The 15565-nt window shown below is 42.6% G+C and overlaps 1 protein-coding gene and 1 non-coding gene across 2 annotated transcripts; one reads left to right on the forward strand and one right to left on the reverse strand.

Annotated features, from left to right (window-relative positions):
- Window positions 1–7703: 7703 nt before the first annotated feature.
- Window positions 7704–7776, forward strand: trnat-ugu (transfer RNA threonine (anticodon UGU)). Its single transcript has one exon. It is a non-coding gene; the product is annotated as a tRNA-Thr (tRNA).
- Window positions 7777–8611: 835 nt separating this feature from the next.
- Window positions 8612–14988, reverse strand: cyp24a1 (cytochrome P450, family 24, subfamily A, polypeptide 1). The gene is made up of 12 exons (XM_071541958.1): window positions 14734–14988; window positions 14377–14567; window positions 14136–14229; window positions 13951–14044; window positions 13501–13592; window positions 12976–13087; window positions 11650–11795; window positions 10919–11085; window positions 10169–10247; window positions 9593–9790; window positions 9215–9326; window positions 8612–8991 (listed from the first exon to the last, which is right to left on the reverse strand). The coding sequence occupies exons 1-11, from the start codon at window positions 14986–14988 to the stop codon at window positions 9216–9218; spliced, it is 1539 nt and encodes a 512-aa protein (XP_071398059.1). The 3' UTR covers window positions 8612–8991; window position 9215.
- Between the last annotated feature and the right edge of the window lie 577 nt (window positions 14989–15565).

The following is a 15565-nucleotide window of genomic DNA, read 5'->3' on the forward strand; positions in this document are numbered from 1 at the left end:
TTCTCCCTCTTACCTTGGTTATTGCATTTTATCTTCATTAATTACATGTTTTTCCAGTCACAAATATCAATATTGTGTTTTTAATTCTACAAGTCAGTCTTACAGAATATACATGATACATTTTTCAATGTCTCTTCCTTGTGAGTACTTTCTGACAACATTGACTAAAGTCCAAGTTAACCAACATGCTGTTGCCTCAGTGTAGAGATGGTATTGCTTGTAGCCATTATTTATCTGCTGCAGTACTGATTTACGACATGGGATTGAACTACACTGGATCAAAGGTGAGTCTCCTCACAACATTTGGCCATGACATAAATATTAGAGCTCTCTGATCAATTTAAATGCAAGTTTTGCTTGTGAAAAAAAATCAGTTAATCTATTATCATAAATAATATTCTGGGTTTGTTTGGTGTCACAGCAACACCAAGGTTTACTTGAGTTTGCAAGTAGTTATTAGTATCTAGACTCTTGTCATAGCAAATTTTCTATATGCTTGATCTCCCTATACAGTGCCCAGAAACACACCTGGTTGGAAATAGACTCAATGCCATTTACATAGATAATACACATTATCAGTATGTAACTCAAGCAGGTTAACTCAAGTTGGACATCTAAAGATACATTTACAGACAGTAAAATAAATTAGAACCACCAAAGCCCAAATATATTCATAACTATAATAGGATAAATAAAAGTACATAGGAATAGTCTGTAAACTGAGAATTTCAAGACAAATATAAAATAGTAAGTAGGTGCATAGAACTGCATATCTACATGTAGCTGGTTAACTACAGCAATGTTATAGTGGAGCATAGTCATCATCCCATGCATTTTTCTACTTGTGGGCAATCCTTTATCAACAAGGACAGAGAGGAGAGAGGAAAAGCAGTATAAAGTGTTTGTGCTGCCAGCACAAAGGGCCTTAAGCTGACCTTTCATCCTCATAAACTGTACAAGTTGTTCTAGTAGTATTTGATTCATATAAAAATAACAGAGGTGGCCGTATAATCAATCAAAGCTTCCCACAGTAATCCAATATCACTTTCAACTCAAACCCTAACTTCTGACATAAAATGCATCCTCTCCCAAACTCTATATTGTTCCACAATATAACTGAACTTTGCCTCAGGATGAAGTTGTGAGGCAAACTCAAACGGTTTCAAGCAAAAATGACACTGTTCTGTGATTTTATTGAAAAGGTAAAAGAATATACAACCCCATGATAGTCAAAACATGGACCTGAGTGTGGCAGATGTGGATGAAATCAGACCTGGGACAGTCAGAACGATATCTTGACCATCATGCAAAGGCAAAATGATATTGCGCTGATGATATTGCACTTTCTTGAACAATCCACCAGGGGGCAGCCAAGAGACATAGTGCGCAGCTGCCAGCATCTTCCTCAATTCTCCCTGCCTATCATTCTGCAGTCTCCTTCTCTATTAGGGAGACACCTACTGGTAAGGGAGCATAGCGACAGTGACAGTGCACAGCATCAACATCCACATTCCCTGTTACCCAAGGAAATTCTTCTTACTCAGTCAAAACTAACTTAGCACAAGCAGTAGTAAACATGTCCTTATGCTAACATAACATTACCAGGTAACTTGTGTCTCAAAGCTCAAGAACTTAATCTTCACAGTATGTTGGCACCTTCTTACAACAGTACTAACAGTATTAATGTAACTGGAACCATATTACCCTTTAAGGAACCACACTTAGAAAGTAACAAATACTGTACTTCAGAATAAGGCACATAGTGCTTTTACCAGGTACTCTCTTATGCAGGATAATAACAATAAGCAGTACCATGGCAAAATATAAAGTGTCTATTCCTGAGATTTCTAACTTAAATTACCCAACCTATTTAACGTTGGTCTTAGCAGATAAGTGCATCAATAGGTGTAACGAAAGTTTCTCTTACCAAACACAAAACACTACAGTATTTCCTACAATGTTTGTAACTGAAATTCACATTGTTTCTTTTTTTTTTCTAGGGCAGCGATCCGCCTACACCCTTTACATGTCTTCTTATCTTGTACTCAGACCTACTTCATCACATAGTCTTTAGTCTAAGCTGGTGGTTGTCTCTCTCTTTGACGCACAGCTCCTGTTGAAGTCTCTGTCGGGCTGAGGTTTTCCTCTGCTGTGTCAGCCCGTGGTGCTTCCTTAGATCTCTCTGGGCAGAGAGAGAGACGTGCTGCATTCCACCTTTTTCCATCACTGAGGATGAAGGAGCTCAGCCCAGTCTGTTGTTGCACAGACAAGGGGTCACTGTACTGTGTCTCTCCCTTTCCCACATGGAAAGGCTTGCGCACTCTGATTGTAGCACCAACAGTGACTTTGGGGGGTCTGGCACCTCTCTTGGTGCCAGTGTATTGTTTACTCTTGGCCTGCTGTAAGACAACTCTGGCTCTGACATGTTTATACTTCCCTGTGCCCTTGGGAGGCGGCAGGACATTCAGCTTTGTCCGCATCTGTCTCCCTCTCAGAAGCTGGAACGGAGATTCACCGGTTGTGGCATGGGCCATTGCACGGTAGCTGTGAAGCATCTCAGTGACCGCAGGCTTCCAGGGTTGTTGGGTTGCTTGTGCTGCTTAAATACTGCCTTTTAGCACTCTGTTGAAGCGTTCAACAGACCCGTTAGCCTGAGGGTGGTACACGCTCGTTCTGACATGCTTGATGCCTCTTTCTCTCAGAAAATCAGCAAAGGCAGAAGACTTGAACTGTGGCCCATTATCCGTTGTAATGGTACAGGGATTGCCTTCCCGTGCAAAGACAGAAGCTAGAAACGTCATGACCGAGGTAGTAGTTGCAGTGGGAGTGAAGGCTACTTCTGGCCATTTACTGAAGTAATCATTGAGGGTGATGGCAAACCTGCAGTCGTAGGCTCCACATTCAAACGGACCCACAATGTCGACAGCCACTTGTTGGAACGGGCCCCCAGGAAACTCAACAGGTTGCAATGGGGCAGGAGGTGTTTTGGCTGTCTTGTCACATGCCTGACAGGTTGTGCATGACGATAGAACTGTGTGGACAAGATCATCCATGCGTGGCCACCAGTACAGCTCTCTGAGGCGCTGCTTTGTACGAACCATGCCCTGGTGTCCTTCATGAGCCAGGTGTACTGTCCTCTCTCGTAGGGACTTTGGAACCACCAAGCATGTTCCATGGAAGATCACTGGTGACTCTGCAGCAAGCTCATGTCGCACCAGGAAGTAAGGCTGTACCTCAGTTGGAAGAGACTTTTTCACCTTAGGCCACCCTGAATGAATGACCTCTCGTAGTTGTGCAAGTTCAGGACAGTCCTCACATTCAGCTCTGAAATCTGCAAGTGGCAGTGCAGTCAGGAGTGGAGAGATCTCAGCTATCTCTGTGACCAAGTCCTGCTCAGGATCAGCGGCAGTACTGGAGTCGCTGAGGGGAACACGTGAGAGGCAGTCTGCCATGACGTTCTGACCTGGATGGTACTGCATGTCGTACTGGAAGCACATTAGCCTAGCTGACCAACGTGCAATTCTCATGCCAGCTCTGTTCATCCCTTTGGTGCTGAGTAGAGTGGTGAGAGCTTGGTCATCAGTTCTGAATGTGAATCTGTGTCCCCACACATAAGTCCTCCATCTTTCCACTGCCCTTACACAGGCAAGGGCCTCCTTTTCTATTGTGGAGTACTTCCCCTCAGGGTGCGGGAAGCGAAGGCAACAATACGTTCAGCATTGTCTGTATGCAGCTGTGTCAGGACAGCAACCTGTAGTCAGAGGCGTCTGTAGTGATGAATGTTGGCAGTTTGGGGTCATAGATGGCGAGTGCTGGGCTTTTCAGCAGCATGGTCTTGAGCTTAGCGAAGCTTTTATCTGCTGCATCAGTCCACTGTTTTCAGCCTGTGTGTTTGTTCGAAGCAGCTATCGCAGTGGCTCCACCACTAGTTTGACAGGAACTTGCTGAACCAGGAGGTTAAGCCCAGGAAGGAGCGTAGTGCTGCCATGCCTTTCGGTGCAGGAGCTTCGGCGATGGCAGGTGATCTGGGCTAGGGTGCAGGCCCTCCTTAGAGATGACATGCCCCAGGAATGGGATGCTTGTTTGACCAAACGAGCTTTTGTCGAAGTTGATCTGGAGGCCGGCTTCCTTAAGACGCTGAAGGACGGCTTGCAGGTGCTTATCATGCATTTCCTTGGAGTCTCCGTAGACTATGATGTCATCCAAGTAGTTCTGTACTCCGGGCAAATCCTTCAGGATTGTCTGCATCATTTTCTGGAAAGCAGATGGCCAGGCCAAAAGGAACTCGTGTGAATCGAAAGAGTCCCTCATGCGTTATGAAGGCGGTCAGACTGCGACTCTCAGGATGTAGAGGCAGTTGATGGTACGCTGAGCTCAAGTCAATCTGTGTGTAGCACCAGCTAGTTCTGTGAACAAGTCCTCCATATGAGGGAGAGGATGACAGTCCATGATCACACTCTTATTGGGTTCACAGAGGTCAACACAAAGCCTAAGGCCTCTTCTGCGTTTTCGTGCCACCACCAGGGGACTCACCCATTCAGATGCATCCACTCGTTCTATGATGCCTGCTTGGGGTAAGCGGTCGAGCTTCGCTGACACCTCCTTGCGTACACTCAGTGGTAGACATCTCAGCTTTTGGCGTACAGGTTGCACTGTGGTGTTAACTTGCACCTTGTGAATGAACCCTTTCACACATCCAAGGCAATGAGCTGGAGCAGAACCAATGTTGAACACCTTGGATTTTTGGGTGAAGGCAGCCAGTGCGTTTGCATTATCCTCCTTGGTGTAGCTCACTTTGCCATCGATGATACTGATCTTGAGCGCTTTATTCATATCCAGGCCCAGTAGAGGTGATCCATCTTTGACTTTGACTCGTAGGCAGCCAACGACAGGCAAGTCACCTTGCATAAGTGACTAGTTTCACTTTAGGTTCTGTGAGAGGGCAATCTGCAAAATGCTGCCTGTAAATTGTCTCTGGTAGGATAGATACAGAAGCTCCAGTATCTACAATTAGCTCAAGGACCTGAGAATTTCCTTGTGGCGCTTCAACGTTGACATTACAGGTTATCTTATCAAAAGCTGCAGCCACAAGCTTGACATCATCAACACAGAGCACAGCTAACTCTGGGACTACAACTTCTCTCACTTCACTCGCTGCTGATTTGCATACCTTGGCGAAATGTCCCGTTTTTCCGCAGTTATTGCATTTCACTCTTGCATCTGGCCATGCGTCCCCTAGCATGTATCGGTAACTGCGGCTCACCAACACGAGGTAGGAAGGGCGGTGGACTCGGTACATCCTCGTCGCCAATTTGTTATGTTGGTGAGTGAGCACAGGAGACGGCGAACTCTTGAGTATTTTATTTACGTAGCAACCGCAACACCGATGGTGAATATAACTTCATCTGCGCTCGCTCTACTCTCTGTTACACTCTTCTTCCCTGCCTATCATTCTGCAGTCTCCTTCTCTATTAGGGGGACACCTACTGGTAAGGGAGCGTATAGCGACAATGACAGTGCACAGCATCAACATCCACATTAAGTGTCCATGTGTTTGTAAACACAACAAATGTCCCTCACAATTTAGTGGGATGTTTTAATTTATAAGGGACACTGATAACATGCTTTATGCTTCCTGTGAATATAATCCAATTAATCTAATTTCCATAGGCCTATATGTTTTTTTGTATATACCCTGTGTTATCACCTTATTTTGAAAACCGGACGTAGTCACATGTGTATCCTTGCGCCAAGTGCGACGCAATTTGATAAATTGTATTGTATTTGGTGTGCTCGGGTAGAATAAAGATGTCTCTCTTCAGGTAAGAGTTTCATACTGCAACACTTGTCTTTGGAAAGTGAGAAATGACAGAATAAAGTCGCTAACTGTCCCTGTCAGCTCGCTCTGGTCCGTTTCAATGCATTTACCATAAAGATGAGAATACGGGTGCACTCCAAATTTAGGGGCGACTGGTTTGACCGCAGTTGTCAATCTGGTGACAGCAGCAACTCAAGCTCCAGTATTGCTGCACAAATATCACACCACAACTAGACTATAATCCCTTTAGGAATATTATAATGATACCAGGTCACTATAAATTTACTGTTAGACACGCTGCTTTAGGAATATTAAAGGAATATTAGCCTACGAAGATTTTTCATTAGTGTATCATGATAACGGATACCAAATGTGTAGTAGACTATTTATTAAATTGTGTTCTGTTGAAAAGCCTCGTTTGCACTCGCCTGCTGACTTACTTGCCTAAGCATCTTACGGTGTCTTTTTATGATGGAAGTTACAAAACAATCAGGAAAATCGAAGTTTCTGAGTAAGCACGTTTTGGCCACTAAGTGGCAGTATTGTCCAACCTCTATTTCCACACTTTGGTTCCTGATGATTTAATTAAAGACAAGACACATTCTTATGTAAGGACCATATTTACACAACCTTTATATTGTATAAACTATGTATAACATAAAGCAGAAATTTTGAGAATCAATCGATTGACATTTCCAATCCCCAATGAATATTTCCAATTAGTGTGGTGTTCTGTATTTTAGTCAGTTTATCAGAAGAGAATTCCACTCAATTTTAGAAATCAGATATCATATTCCCACTGCCTCTAACCAGTATTGGTGAACATTCGTGACTCTTCTTAAGGCTAAAGAACTATTTTATTTTAGTATTACTATCAGTTCTGAATCCAAAAATGTTTCCATTATTCCCGTAAAATAATCTGCTGGCTCCTGTCACCTTTCCAGTTTTTTTTTTTAGTTTTTTTTTTTAAATACTAATTCATTCTCCGTGGAGCTGTTTGGGGATGGGACAAACACGTTCCTCTCATTTATTCAAGTTCAATACAAATCAGAATGTGTAAGGGTATAGAAAAGAGATATTTGAGTGCTGAAATTCAGTGTTTTTCTGTTTTCATAACTCCCAACACACCACCTGATTCGGTACCTCGGTTTTTTCTTTTCATTCTACTTTTCATTCCAGTATAGACCTAGACACGCACCACATATAACATATAATAACTATGGATTATCTTTCCTTAACGCCAGCAACCCAATTATCCTCAATATGTGCAAACAGTAAAAACAATGTTGTGTAACATGATTTTGAGATTGTTGGATTACTACGGTATATTTACACACATAAGTACACTGACCCTTATTGGTTTCGGCTATGGATGACAGATTAGAAAAGGATTAACCCCAAATGTTTAATGTGACAGAGATTCTTTATTTAGGCTATCTGGGGCTCATGGGTTTTGGCTCGGAATAGTTCACGCATTTCAGCAAAACGTGTATAGGCCTAGGCTATTTCTCCTTATTTGCAATTTCCACTCATTGTAGAAATATGCAACTCTCGCGTGAGTAAACTACAGAATTCATAACATAACTGTGGGGATTAGGTTCTGTTTTGATCATAGCTTATATTTCCATTAGCTAAGTAGCCTATCTAAGTAGAGCCCCTTGATATTTTGGTGGGTCAAGGATCTTCTATAACGCTGCATAGTGCATTTTTAAAGTAGATTTTCCCTAGCATAGTATGGGCTCACTATTGTGAATGAAACTCACAGTGTTCTGTCATTAATGTGCGTTGAATAGAGCATCAGTCTTTTGCACATTTCAATCTCCTGATGATCTTATAACGTCAGCTTGTTGCATGGTGGATATTGAGGCTCCCATAGTCCCGTACCGGCTCTGTAGCTCAGTGGTTAGAGCACTGGTCTTGTAAACCAGGGGTCGCGAGTTCGATCCTCGCTAGGGCCTGTGCAACAATTTATGGATGACTTGGTAAATGAAGCGACTCTCCTGTAACTGGTAGGTCCCAGGTTTGATCTCCACAGCAGCCACAGTTTCCATGAATAGTCTTAGTGTCCTTATGCAATGCACAAAACCCCAACTAGACCACTTTCAAATTGCTTATTAATGACAAAAAATATCTCCTTAAAATATGTATAAAAATGTAAATGTACCTATTTATCATCCCGATTTAAACACATTTTAAACTGTAATGAATGAACACCACTAGTGAGCATTGCTGGGAATGAAATGGATACCAGCGGAGATGAAAGTTAGCGTCTTGGTTTCTGCCAAGTAATGGAGTGATCACTGCACAGTATCTGCCTATTACACTGAAATATACTGTAGTGTGAAGGTACAATTCATCACATATATAGTAATATATGCTCCTCTGAACACATGCAGCCATTCAAATTATAGTGAAAGTGTTTAGTCAAAGGGTTTTTTCATTTAAAGATGATTTAGCTTTCTTATCTTGTGCTGTACACCAGTGTAACAAAATAATGTATATGATAACTGGGTTTAATTTAAACCTGTATAAAAACAACAAAGCTTTTTGTCTAAGAAAAAAAAAAAAGCTTAGCTAGGAAAGCTAAGCTTTTTTAGATTTTGTGAGATCTGTCTCTAAACTTGTAAAAAAAAACTCAAAAAACACAGGCTGTGTGGTTGAAATACATTTATTTTATTTTTTTATTTTTATGTGAATAAAATATTCTTTCTAGGAAAAACAATATACATTATTACAATACTACAATTGCACTTTATATACACAATGAAAAATAAACATATGCCTTGACCTATGTACTGTATATAACTTATTATACAAGAAACAAAATATAGCATAAAGTAATTGTTTGACATCTATGTCTGAGGTGAGAACGTTACATTAAGATTTGAAGACAGCTGCCACATTTAATTTGTACATAACTGGTATTTTGGTCAGCAACTAACTTATGAGTAATAGTTTATATATACATATATATATATACACACACACACGCACACACACATTTATATATATATAAGGTTGAGGTATTTCTGGCATGATTACATGCATATTCATTTCTATATCTTTTTTTCTATGTACAGAGCAGCAATATAGGGAGTCACTGGACCATCGGGGCCATGGCAACAGAGGTATCATCTTTCTGTCACTATGTCCAGAAGAGTTGAATATGGAGCCTGGGCAGGGAGGGGAAAGAAGAAATAATTAAGTGCGAATGCCACATTTTCGATAACATGTGAGTGAATGAGACATAGTCAGCGATGCAAGAGCCTATTGGAAGACACTTGGTAAGTATAAACTCACATCTTTCAAGAAAGGAATATCTCAGTGACTTAGCCCAAAAAAGATCAAATCAATAGGACACATAGGAGTCTGTTCAGATCCAAGTTTTCCTCTTACCTCATCTCCTGATGAAGGCGACAGGCAGTTCCCTGTTGGGAACCAAAAGCCCGGAATGGATCACGTCGAGTGGCTCGTTATCTGTCGCCACAATCTCATAGTCTCTGACCAGCTGTCAGAAAGACAGGCAGAAAGTGAAATCTGTTAGATTAGCCACTTATAGTGTCACTTGATAGGGCAAAAATCAAAAAAGAGTAGACAGTTGGGAGCTAGAATTGTCGCTGATTTTATGAGTCTTATAGAGTCGTTATAGATCCATAATTGATAGTTAACAATCCCAATTTTAACTAATCACTTTTACACATTGGTTTGATGTTATTGGTAGTCTCATATTCTATAAATTAAAAAGAAATGATGACTTCAGGGAGTTAGTCTTACCCAGCACATGGCCAACTGTAGCTGTAGCTCTGCCAGCCGCCGGCCGATGCACATCCTCTTTCCGATGCCAAAGGGAACGTAGGCAAAGGGGTTGATGGTGCTATTCTCCCGTAGCCAGCGCTCAGGTTTGAACTGCTTCACATCGTCAAAGTACTCCTCATTGGAGCCCAGTGCATGGCTGTTAATCATTAAGACTGTCTGTAAATAGGGGGAAATAAAAATTAAACCATTAGTTTTTCTTTCACACAGTACAGCAGAGTTTTATCAACAGTATTCACGTTTCACAAGCATGCTGAGAAGAATCCCCCTACTTGCTAAAGAGAAATTAAATCAGATTATAGTACAGTAGCCTATAAGATTAAAGTCCAATACGGACCTAGTTACTGTAAATCTGATCCTTTTCATGCAGTTAGCTGCATTGTAGATGCTATTAGAGTTGCTCCATTCAGACTTTGTACAGTACTTGAGTGGGTTTTTCAAAATGCTTCATTCAGACATCAGTCAAATGTAAATTGATATGAGAATGTAATCTGCTCATGTCAGGTGTGTGGTGCGAACGAGAACTAAGCCACTTACTCCTTTGGGAATGGCATAATCTCCCAACACAGTGTCTTTGTCCAGGGTTCGACTCGTGAATGGAACTGATGGTGATAACCTGCAAGAATTTGAAAAAAAAAAACGCTTGGGAATATGGTCTCATAGAAGCAAAAGTAAAACACACATGTCTAAGCTGTTTAGCGTCAGCTAAACATACTCCAATCTTTTTCACAAAGGCAAGTGGAGGTGAGATATAATCTCCTGTCAGAGGTTATAAACATTCCCTGGGTGAGTTATGGCATTAGCCTTAGATAACATGTTAAAGCACTTGTGACTGCACGAGAAGAAAAAGGGGGACAGTGGATTATATAAGGGAGGGGAAGTGATTTGAACGTGACCATACTGCAGATTTTAAGCTGGGACCACTGGCGTTGTTGAAGCTTGTTTTTGAGTCAGTCATGTGTGTGAATTTTGCTTCTTAATCACCGTGGTACTGGGTAACTTCATGATGCAGTCCATGCCCCTGACTTCAGACTGCTGACTTTTTGGACAAATCAAACTGTTATGTAGATGGCGTGATTTCTTGGATATAGCTACACTGTAATTTTCAGTATGACTAGAGCTGTATTTAGTCCTACATCTACAGTGCGGTGTCTCAGCTATGTGTGACAGCCCTCGTTTTATTGCCTACTAATAATTTTCCGGTGTTACTGTAGTAACCAGCCAAGAGGTTCCTGCGGCTGTTGTTCACCCTATGTGGACAGAGCGGTCGGCCCTACTGTACCGTACCTCATGGATTCCTTGAGGCAGGCCTTGAGGTAGGGCATGCTCTTGATGTGCTCTCCGCACGGGTCCTGACCGGGAGGCACCACCGCTCTAATCTCCTCCAGCAGCTTCCTCTGGGCGCCAGGGTTACGTGACAAGTTGAAAATAGCCCACAGCATACTGTTGGCAGTCTAGAAAACGTAAACATAGCGAGAGAGGTGGAAAAGATGGGAAGAAGAGAGGAAGGACAGAGAGTGAGAGAGAGAGAGAGAGAGAGAGAGAGAGAGATAGAGAGAGAGAGAGAGAGAAAGAAAGGAGAGGGAAGAAGGGGGAGAGGGAGGGCAGTAGAGGGAGATGTCATTTAGCGAGGCAATTTCTCTAACTGCATTCCAGTGTGGGGTCCTAAAAGGAGCTGAGGAATGTTCTGGGGTTCCTCAAAGGCTCCTCAGTTACATCCACACCACATTCATTTTCCGCTTTTGAAGCACTGTAACTGCGGCACCTGTTTGTTTTCCTTCCTAGAGTTTAGAGAGGTTTTTTTTTTCCCCTTCTCGAAGGAATATAGGTGAAAGGTTAAACGTTTAAAGGTTAAATTATCTTAAAATAACTATATATAACTAGTGGTGTGGCGCAGCTACATACAGATAATCTGGTACTTCTTTGAGAGTGTAAGGAGTGAATAAACAAAGAGCTGGAGTAAGCAGAAGTAGGTCTAAATGAAATAGGTATCTATAGTGTAAAATGTCATTGCTCACCGTCTCTACGCCGCCTATCTGTAGCTCTGTGATGGCTGCGTACAGCTCCTTCTTAGAAAGGCAACTGTGGTGGTAGATGTCGCCGATTAAGTCATCAGGAGCTCCAGTGGCGTTCCTCTTCAACTTCTTGTCTATGTAGACTTTGGCTGAGGGAACACAAAGCAGACTGTAAGCTGTTGTATGCCGTGTAAATATACAACTTATGTGAAAAGTCCAAAACAGTGTGGGTTTTCATCACATACATTGATTTCCTTTAAAAACGCTCTAAAATGGGGCTCATATTCAGTGAGTTCGGTGAGTTTTAAGTGTGGCTAGTTAGCATGTGGACTTTTGATGTTCCTTGTTTTATTTTGAGACAAAAGATTTTATCAGGTGTACTAGTTTAAATGTTTTGTCCTTGTTTGATCCCAATCCCAAGTTGGTGCTATCACTGTAACTCGCCTCTGTGCACATGTGATTTATTGCCACTTGTTTGACTCCTGATCGTTGATGTGAGTCACAAGCTTAAGCATCATTTAAGACGCACTAAACTAACTAACTCACTGACTATTTGTCTGCTGGTACTCAAAGTACTCTCAGTAAACAAATTATAAAATGACCTCATTCACACACACTGCCTATTGGTACTTGTTAAAGCCCTCAACCTCTTTTATCTTGTGTACTTGGCCACTAGAACACCATGTGCACCTTGTGTTTATATGGGGGGGAAAGTGTGTGTTTGTGTGTGTGCTTGTGTGTGTGCTTTTGTGAGTGTGTGTATGTGTGTGTTAGGGAGAGAGGGAGAAAGAGAGAGAGAGTTTTGGGGGGTAGGGGGTAGTGGGTGATAAAAGCCACTGCCAAGTAAACAGCACAACAAACCCTTGGTAGCGAAGCCCTCAGCTGACACTCGTATTATTCCTCCCCCCATCGTTCGCTCCCTCCTCCCGCTACTACAAATATTTGGCAGCGTTCTCCCCCTTAGGTCATGCAGTTTACTACAACTCTGGCTGCCATTTGCCCAGAGTGCCAAGCACATGAAAAGCTGAGGCACCCAGTTCAAATCTCTCTTTCTCTCTCTCTCTCTCTCTCTCTCTCTCTCTCTCTCTCTCTCTCTCTCTCTCTCTCTCTCTCACCCCCTCGCTCTCTATCATCTGACTGGAAATGAGCTCAAAGTGGTTTGTGGGTCACACGTCACAGAGGAGTGGCGCACGCACTTGCTTAAGGGAAGTGGGGAGGAGGCGTAGTATAGGGCAAGTGTTTTTTTTGGGGTGTTTGTTGTGTGTGGGAGTAATGGAGGGGAGGATGGATTACCGTCAGTGAGGGAAATGGGGGGGGTTGTATTTGTACCTGTGCTGAAAATGCGGTCCCATGCTGCGGTGTGATCCTGCCAAGTTTTGGTGTTGAGGCTCTTGTGGAGCTCCACCGGTGTGACCATCATCATGCCAAATGTGCTCATCATCTAGAGAGAGAGAGAGAGAGAGACAGAGAGAGAGAGAGATAAATCTAATCATCATTACTCTCGCTGAAAATCTCTGATCCGCTGCTATCCAAGGTCTTACACTGCGAGGCCTTTGTGAGCAGATACACCTCTATTATCTCCTGACTGTGGATGATATTGGTTTGTCCCAGTAAATTTCCCCGTACTGAGAGAGCGCCCGATACAAGGATTGCTACATCACTGACTGTAGTTCAGCTGACCTCTGCTGAGGTGAACCTGTTGAACTACGCTGTTTCTATAGGCTTAGAGAGAGTGTCGGCCTGCAATCTGCCTCAGTGTCAGGGAGATCATCTCAAGTCAGACGGCTCCCCTCTGCCGCTCACTCTGCGGTGATAGTGGGGTTATTTGCGGTGCGGAGTAACAGGCATACTCACTGTTTTTACAGCTGTGATAAAGTTCATTGCTTCCTCGTTGACATTCTCTTGCAGCAGTCCAAATCTCTTGTCATAGAGAACTAAGCAAATGGCTGAAGGAAGATAAGGAAGAGCAAAGACAAGATTCAGTGCCTGAGCTACTTGTCCACACAGTTTTAGCTTGACAATGTTTCTTTATAAATAAGACATTTCGTTTGAAGTATGTATGGAGTATGGAGTGATAGCCTACATTTTCAATTCAGTATTTCATTTGAATAGAGTATGCAGTGATTCATTTTCGACTCAGTATGTAATATTAGTATCCATACATAACCTAATAAAAGTGAGACAATTAATACGATGGAATAAGATGTATATAAAATAGATAGATAGATAATTATATAAAACCCATGTCAAACGAACTGTTGCAGACAATAAAACGATCAATAAAATATCAGTTGGTAAACTTACTCTCAAACGACCATTTATTCAGTTCGAAGTACAAGTCTTCAATCTTCCCACCGACGTTCATTTTTCCAATTCTGGCAACGAAATCTGTCAACACCTATTTTTGGAAACAAAAAATGTTAAGTCTTTGACCAAAACGGCATGGTAGTACACTAACTCAGATTATCTTTCAGGTATCAGATACCTACCTCATTTATTTTGCCGTCAAGTTTCACCACCTCTGTCGGTTTCATGAGCTTCTGCTGAAACGCGCTCCTCACCCTCTGCCAGTCTTTCCCTTCCCTGCCAATCACAAAAATTGGTTGTTTTCTTCCCCTTCAGTCCGCGTTAATATTGTAAAAAATATTCAGCTCATCCACTTGCAGGCTGGATAATGCTATGAACGTTTTCGATAACAGTATCCTAGCAACATGAGAAACTAGTACTTACAGAATGAGAAGTCCGTACGCCTCGTCCCTCAGGTCTCTGTATGCTTTCCAGGGTTTGATCTCCAGTCTCTGCGGGTAACTTCCCTCCTTTCTGTACAGCGCCTCCAGCAAGCAAGGTGCGCCAATGTGGACCGATTCAAAAGAGCCAAGTTTCATTCGGAAGATTTTGCCGAATTTCTTATGATAATCAACCTGAAAGAGTATAAAAATATTAAGTAGGTTATTCAGAGGAAAATAGATTACATTAAAACGTCTAAACCATGCGCAAATACTTTTTTTGTTTGTGATTACTGCCAGATGAAATAATATTCCCCAAGAAAACTTTTTAGTGTATCTAATCTTTTATTTTTTACTGTACCAGTGCCTCGTGTTGTCTCGTCAGACCTCCTTTCCGGAGCAGTTCAATCAGACTGCCGACCAGAGGCCAGTTGGTGGGTCCAGGGATGGCGTCCAGGCTGTGCGCTCTGGCAGCGTGGGGGCACGGCGCAGCCTCCACAGCATCCTTCTCCTCCAGGACGCACACTGAGGATGTTGGCTTGAAGTGCTGCAAGCCTACGGACTTCTTTTTCAGCAGCTCCACTATCTGAGGAACTTTTTGGATCTGCGCCCTCATTCTCAAATCTGTGGAAAAAGCACTGCGGATAATCGTTGACAGCAGCTGCTCAGCACTGTTTGTTTTGTTGCGAGCGTCTATTATTATCTTTTTCAGAGGTTTCTTGTTTCTTGGAAGTGTCACACCTTGCCACAATATATATACCCTGAGAGTGTTTATTCCTGCCGTGCATCGAACCAATCAGGGATCGGTCCTGCATGGTGTGGCCGTCGAGCCCACCATTCACTTATGGATCCACGTTGAGAGGATCGCATGACCCCAGATAGACCGAGGAAGTGCCCTTGCCCCCCCCTGCTTTATAAATAAACACACAGGCCTCAGTGAAGGTGATGCGGTTCGCTTGAACCATGTTTCAGAGCGACCCGCGATTGGAGGAACCGAAACTTTGGCAAAGCAAATACTACTGCCACACTTCTGCACCGTGGGCAAATATTTGAGAGATTGCAAGTTGTGTGTGTGTGTGTGTGTGTGTGTGTGTGCTTTGTTTGTGTTTTGGTGTGTGTGTGTGTGTGTGTGTACGGGGAGGAGGGGGTGACTGGGGTGAATTTTTTTTCAGTGCAATTCTCTAATTAATTAA

Source organism: Centroberyx affinis, unplaced genomic scaffold, assembly GCF_046629955.1.
Source record: "Centroberyx affinis isolate AG114_WGS23_722 - 3 ecotype Tasmania unplaced genomic scaffold, CSIRO-AGI_Caff_v1 ptg003980l_1, whole genome shotgun sequence".
NCBI lineage: Eukaryota > Metazoa > Chordata > Actinopteri > Beryciformes > Berycidae > Centroberyx > Centroberyx affinis.

What these genes read in the sequence shown, in the direction of transcription:
- cyp24a1 (XM_071541958.1), bottom strand. Translation starts at nt 14,988, where the DNA reads ATGAGGGCGCAGATCCAAAAAGTTCCTCAGATAGTGGAGCTGCTGAAA. An exon ending in TTATCACAGCTGTAAAAACA is followed by an intron (nt 13,088 to 13,500) that starts GTGAGTATGCCT and finishes CTCTCTCTCTAG; the next exon opens with ATGATGAGCACATTTGGCAT. An exon ending in TGCCTCAAGGAATCCATGAG is followed by an intron (nt 10,248 to 10,918) that starts GTACGGTACAGT and finishes AAATTCTTGCAG; the next exon opens with GTTATCACCATCAGTTCCAT.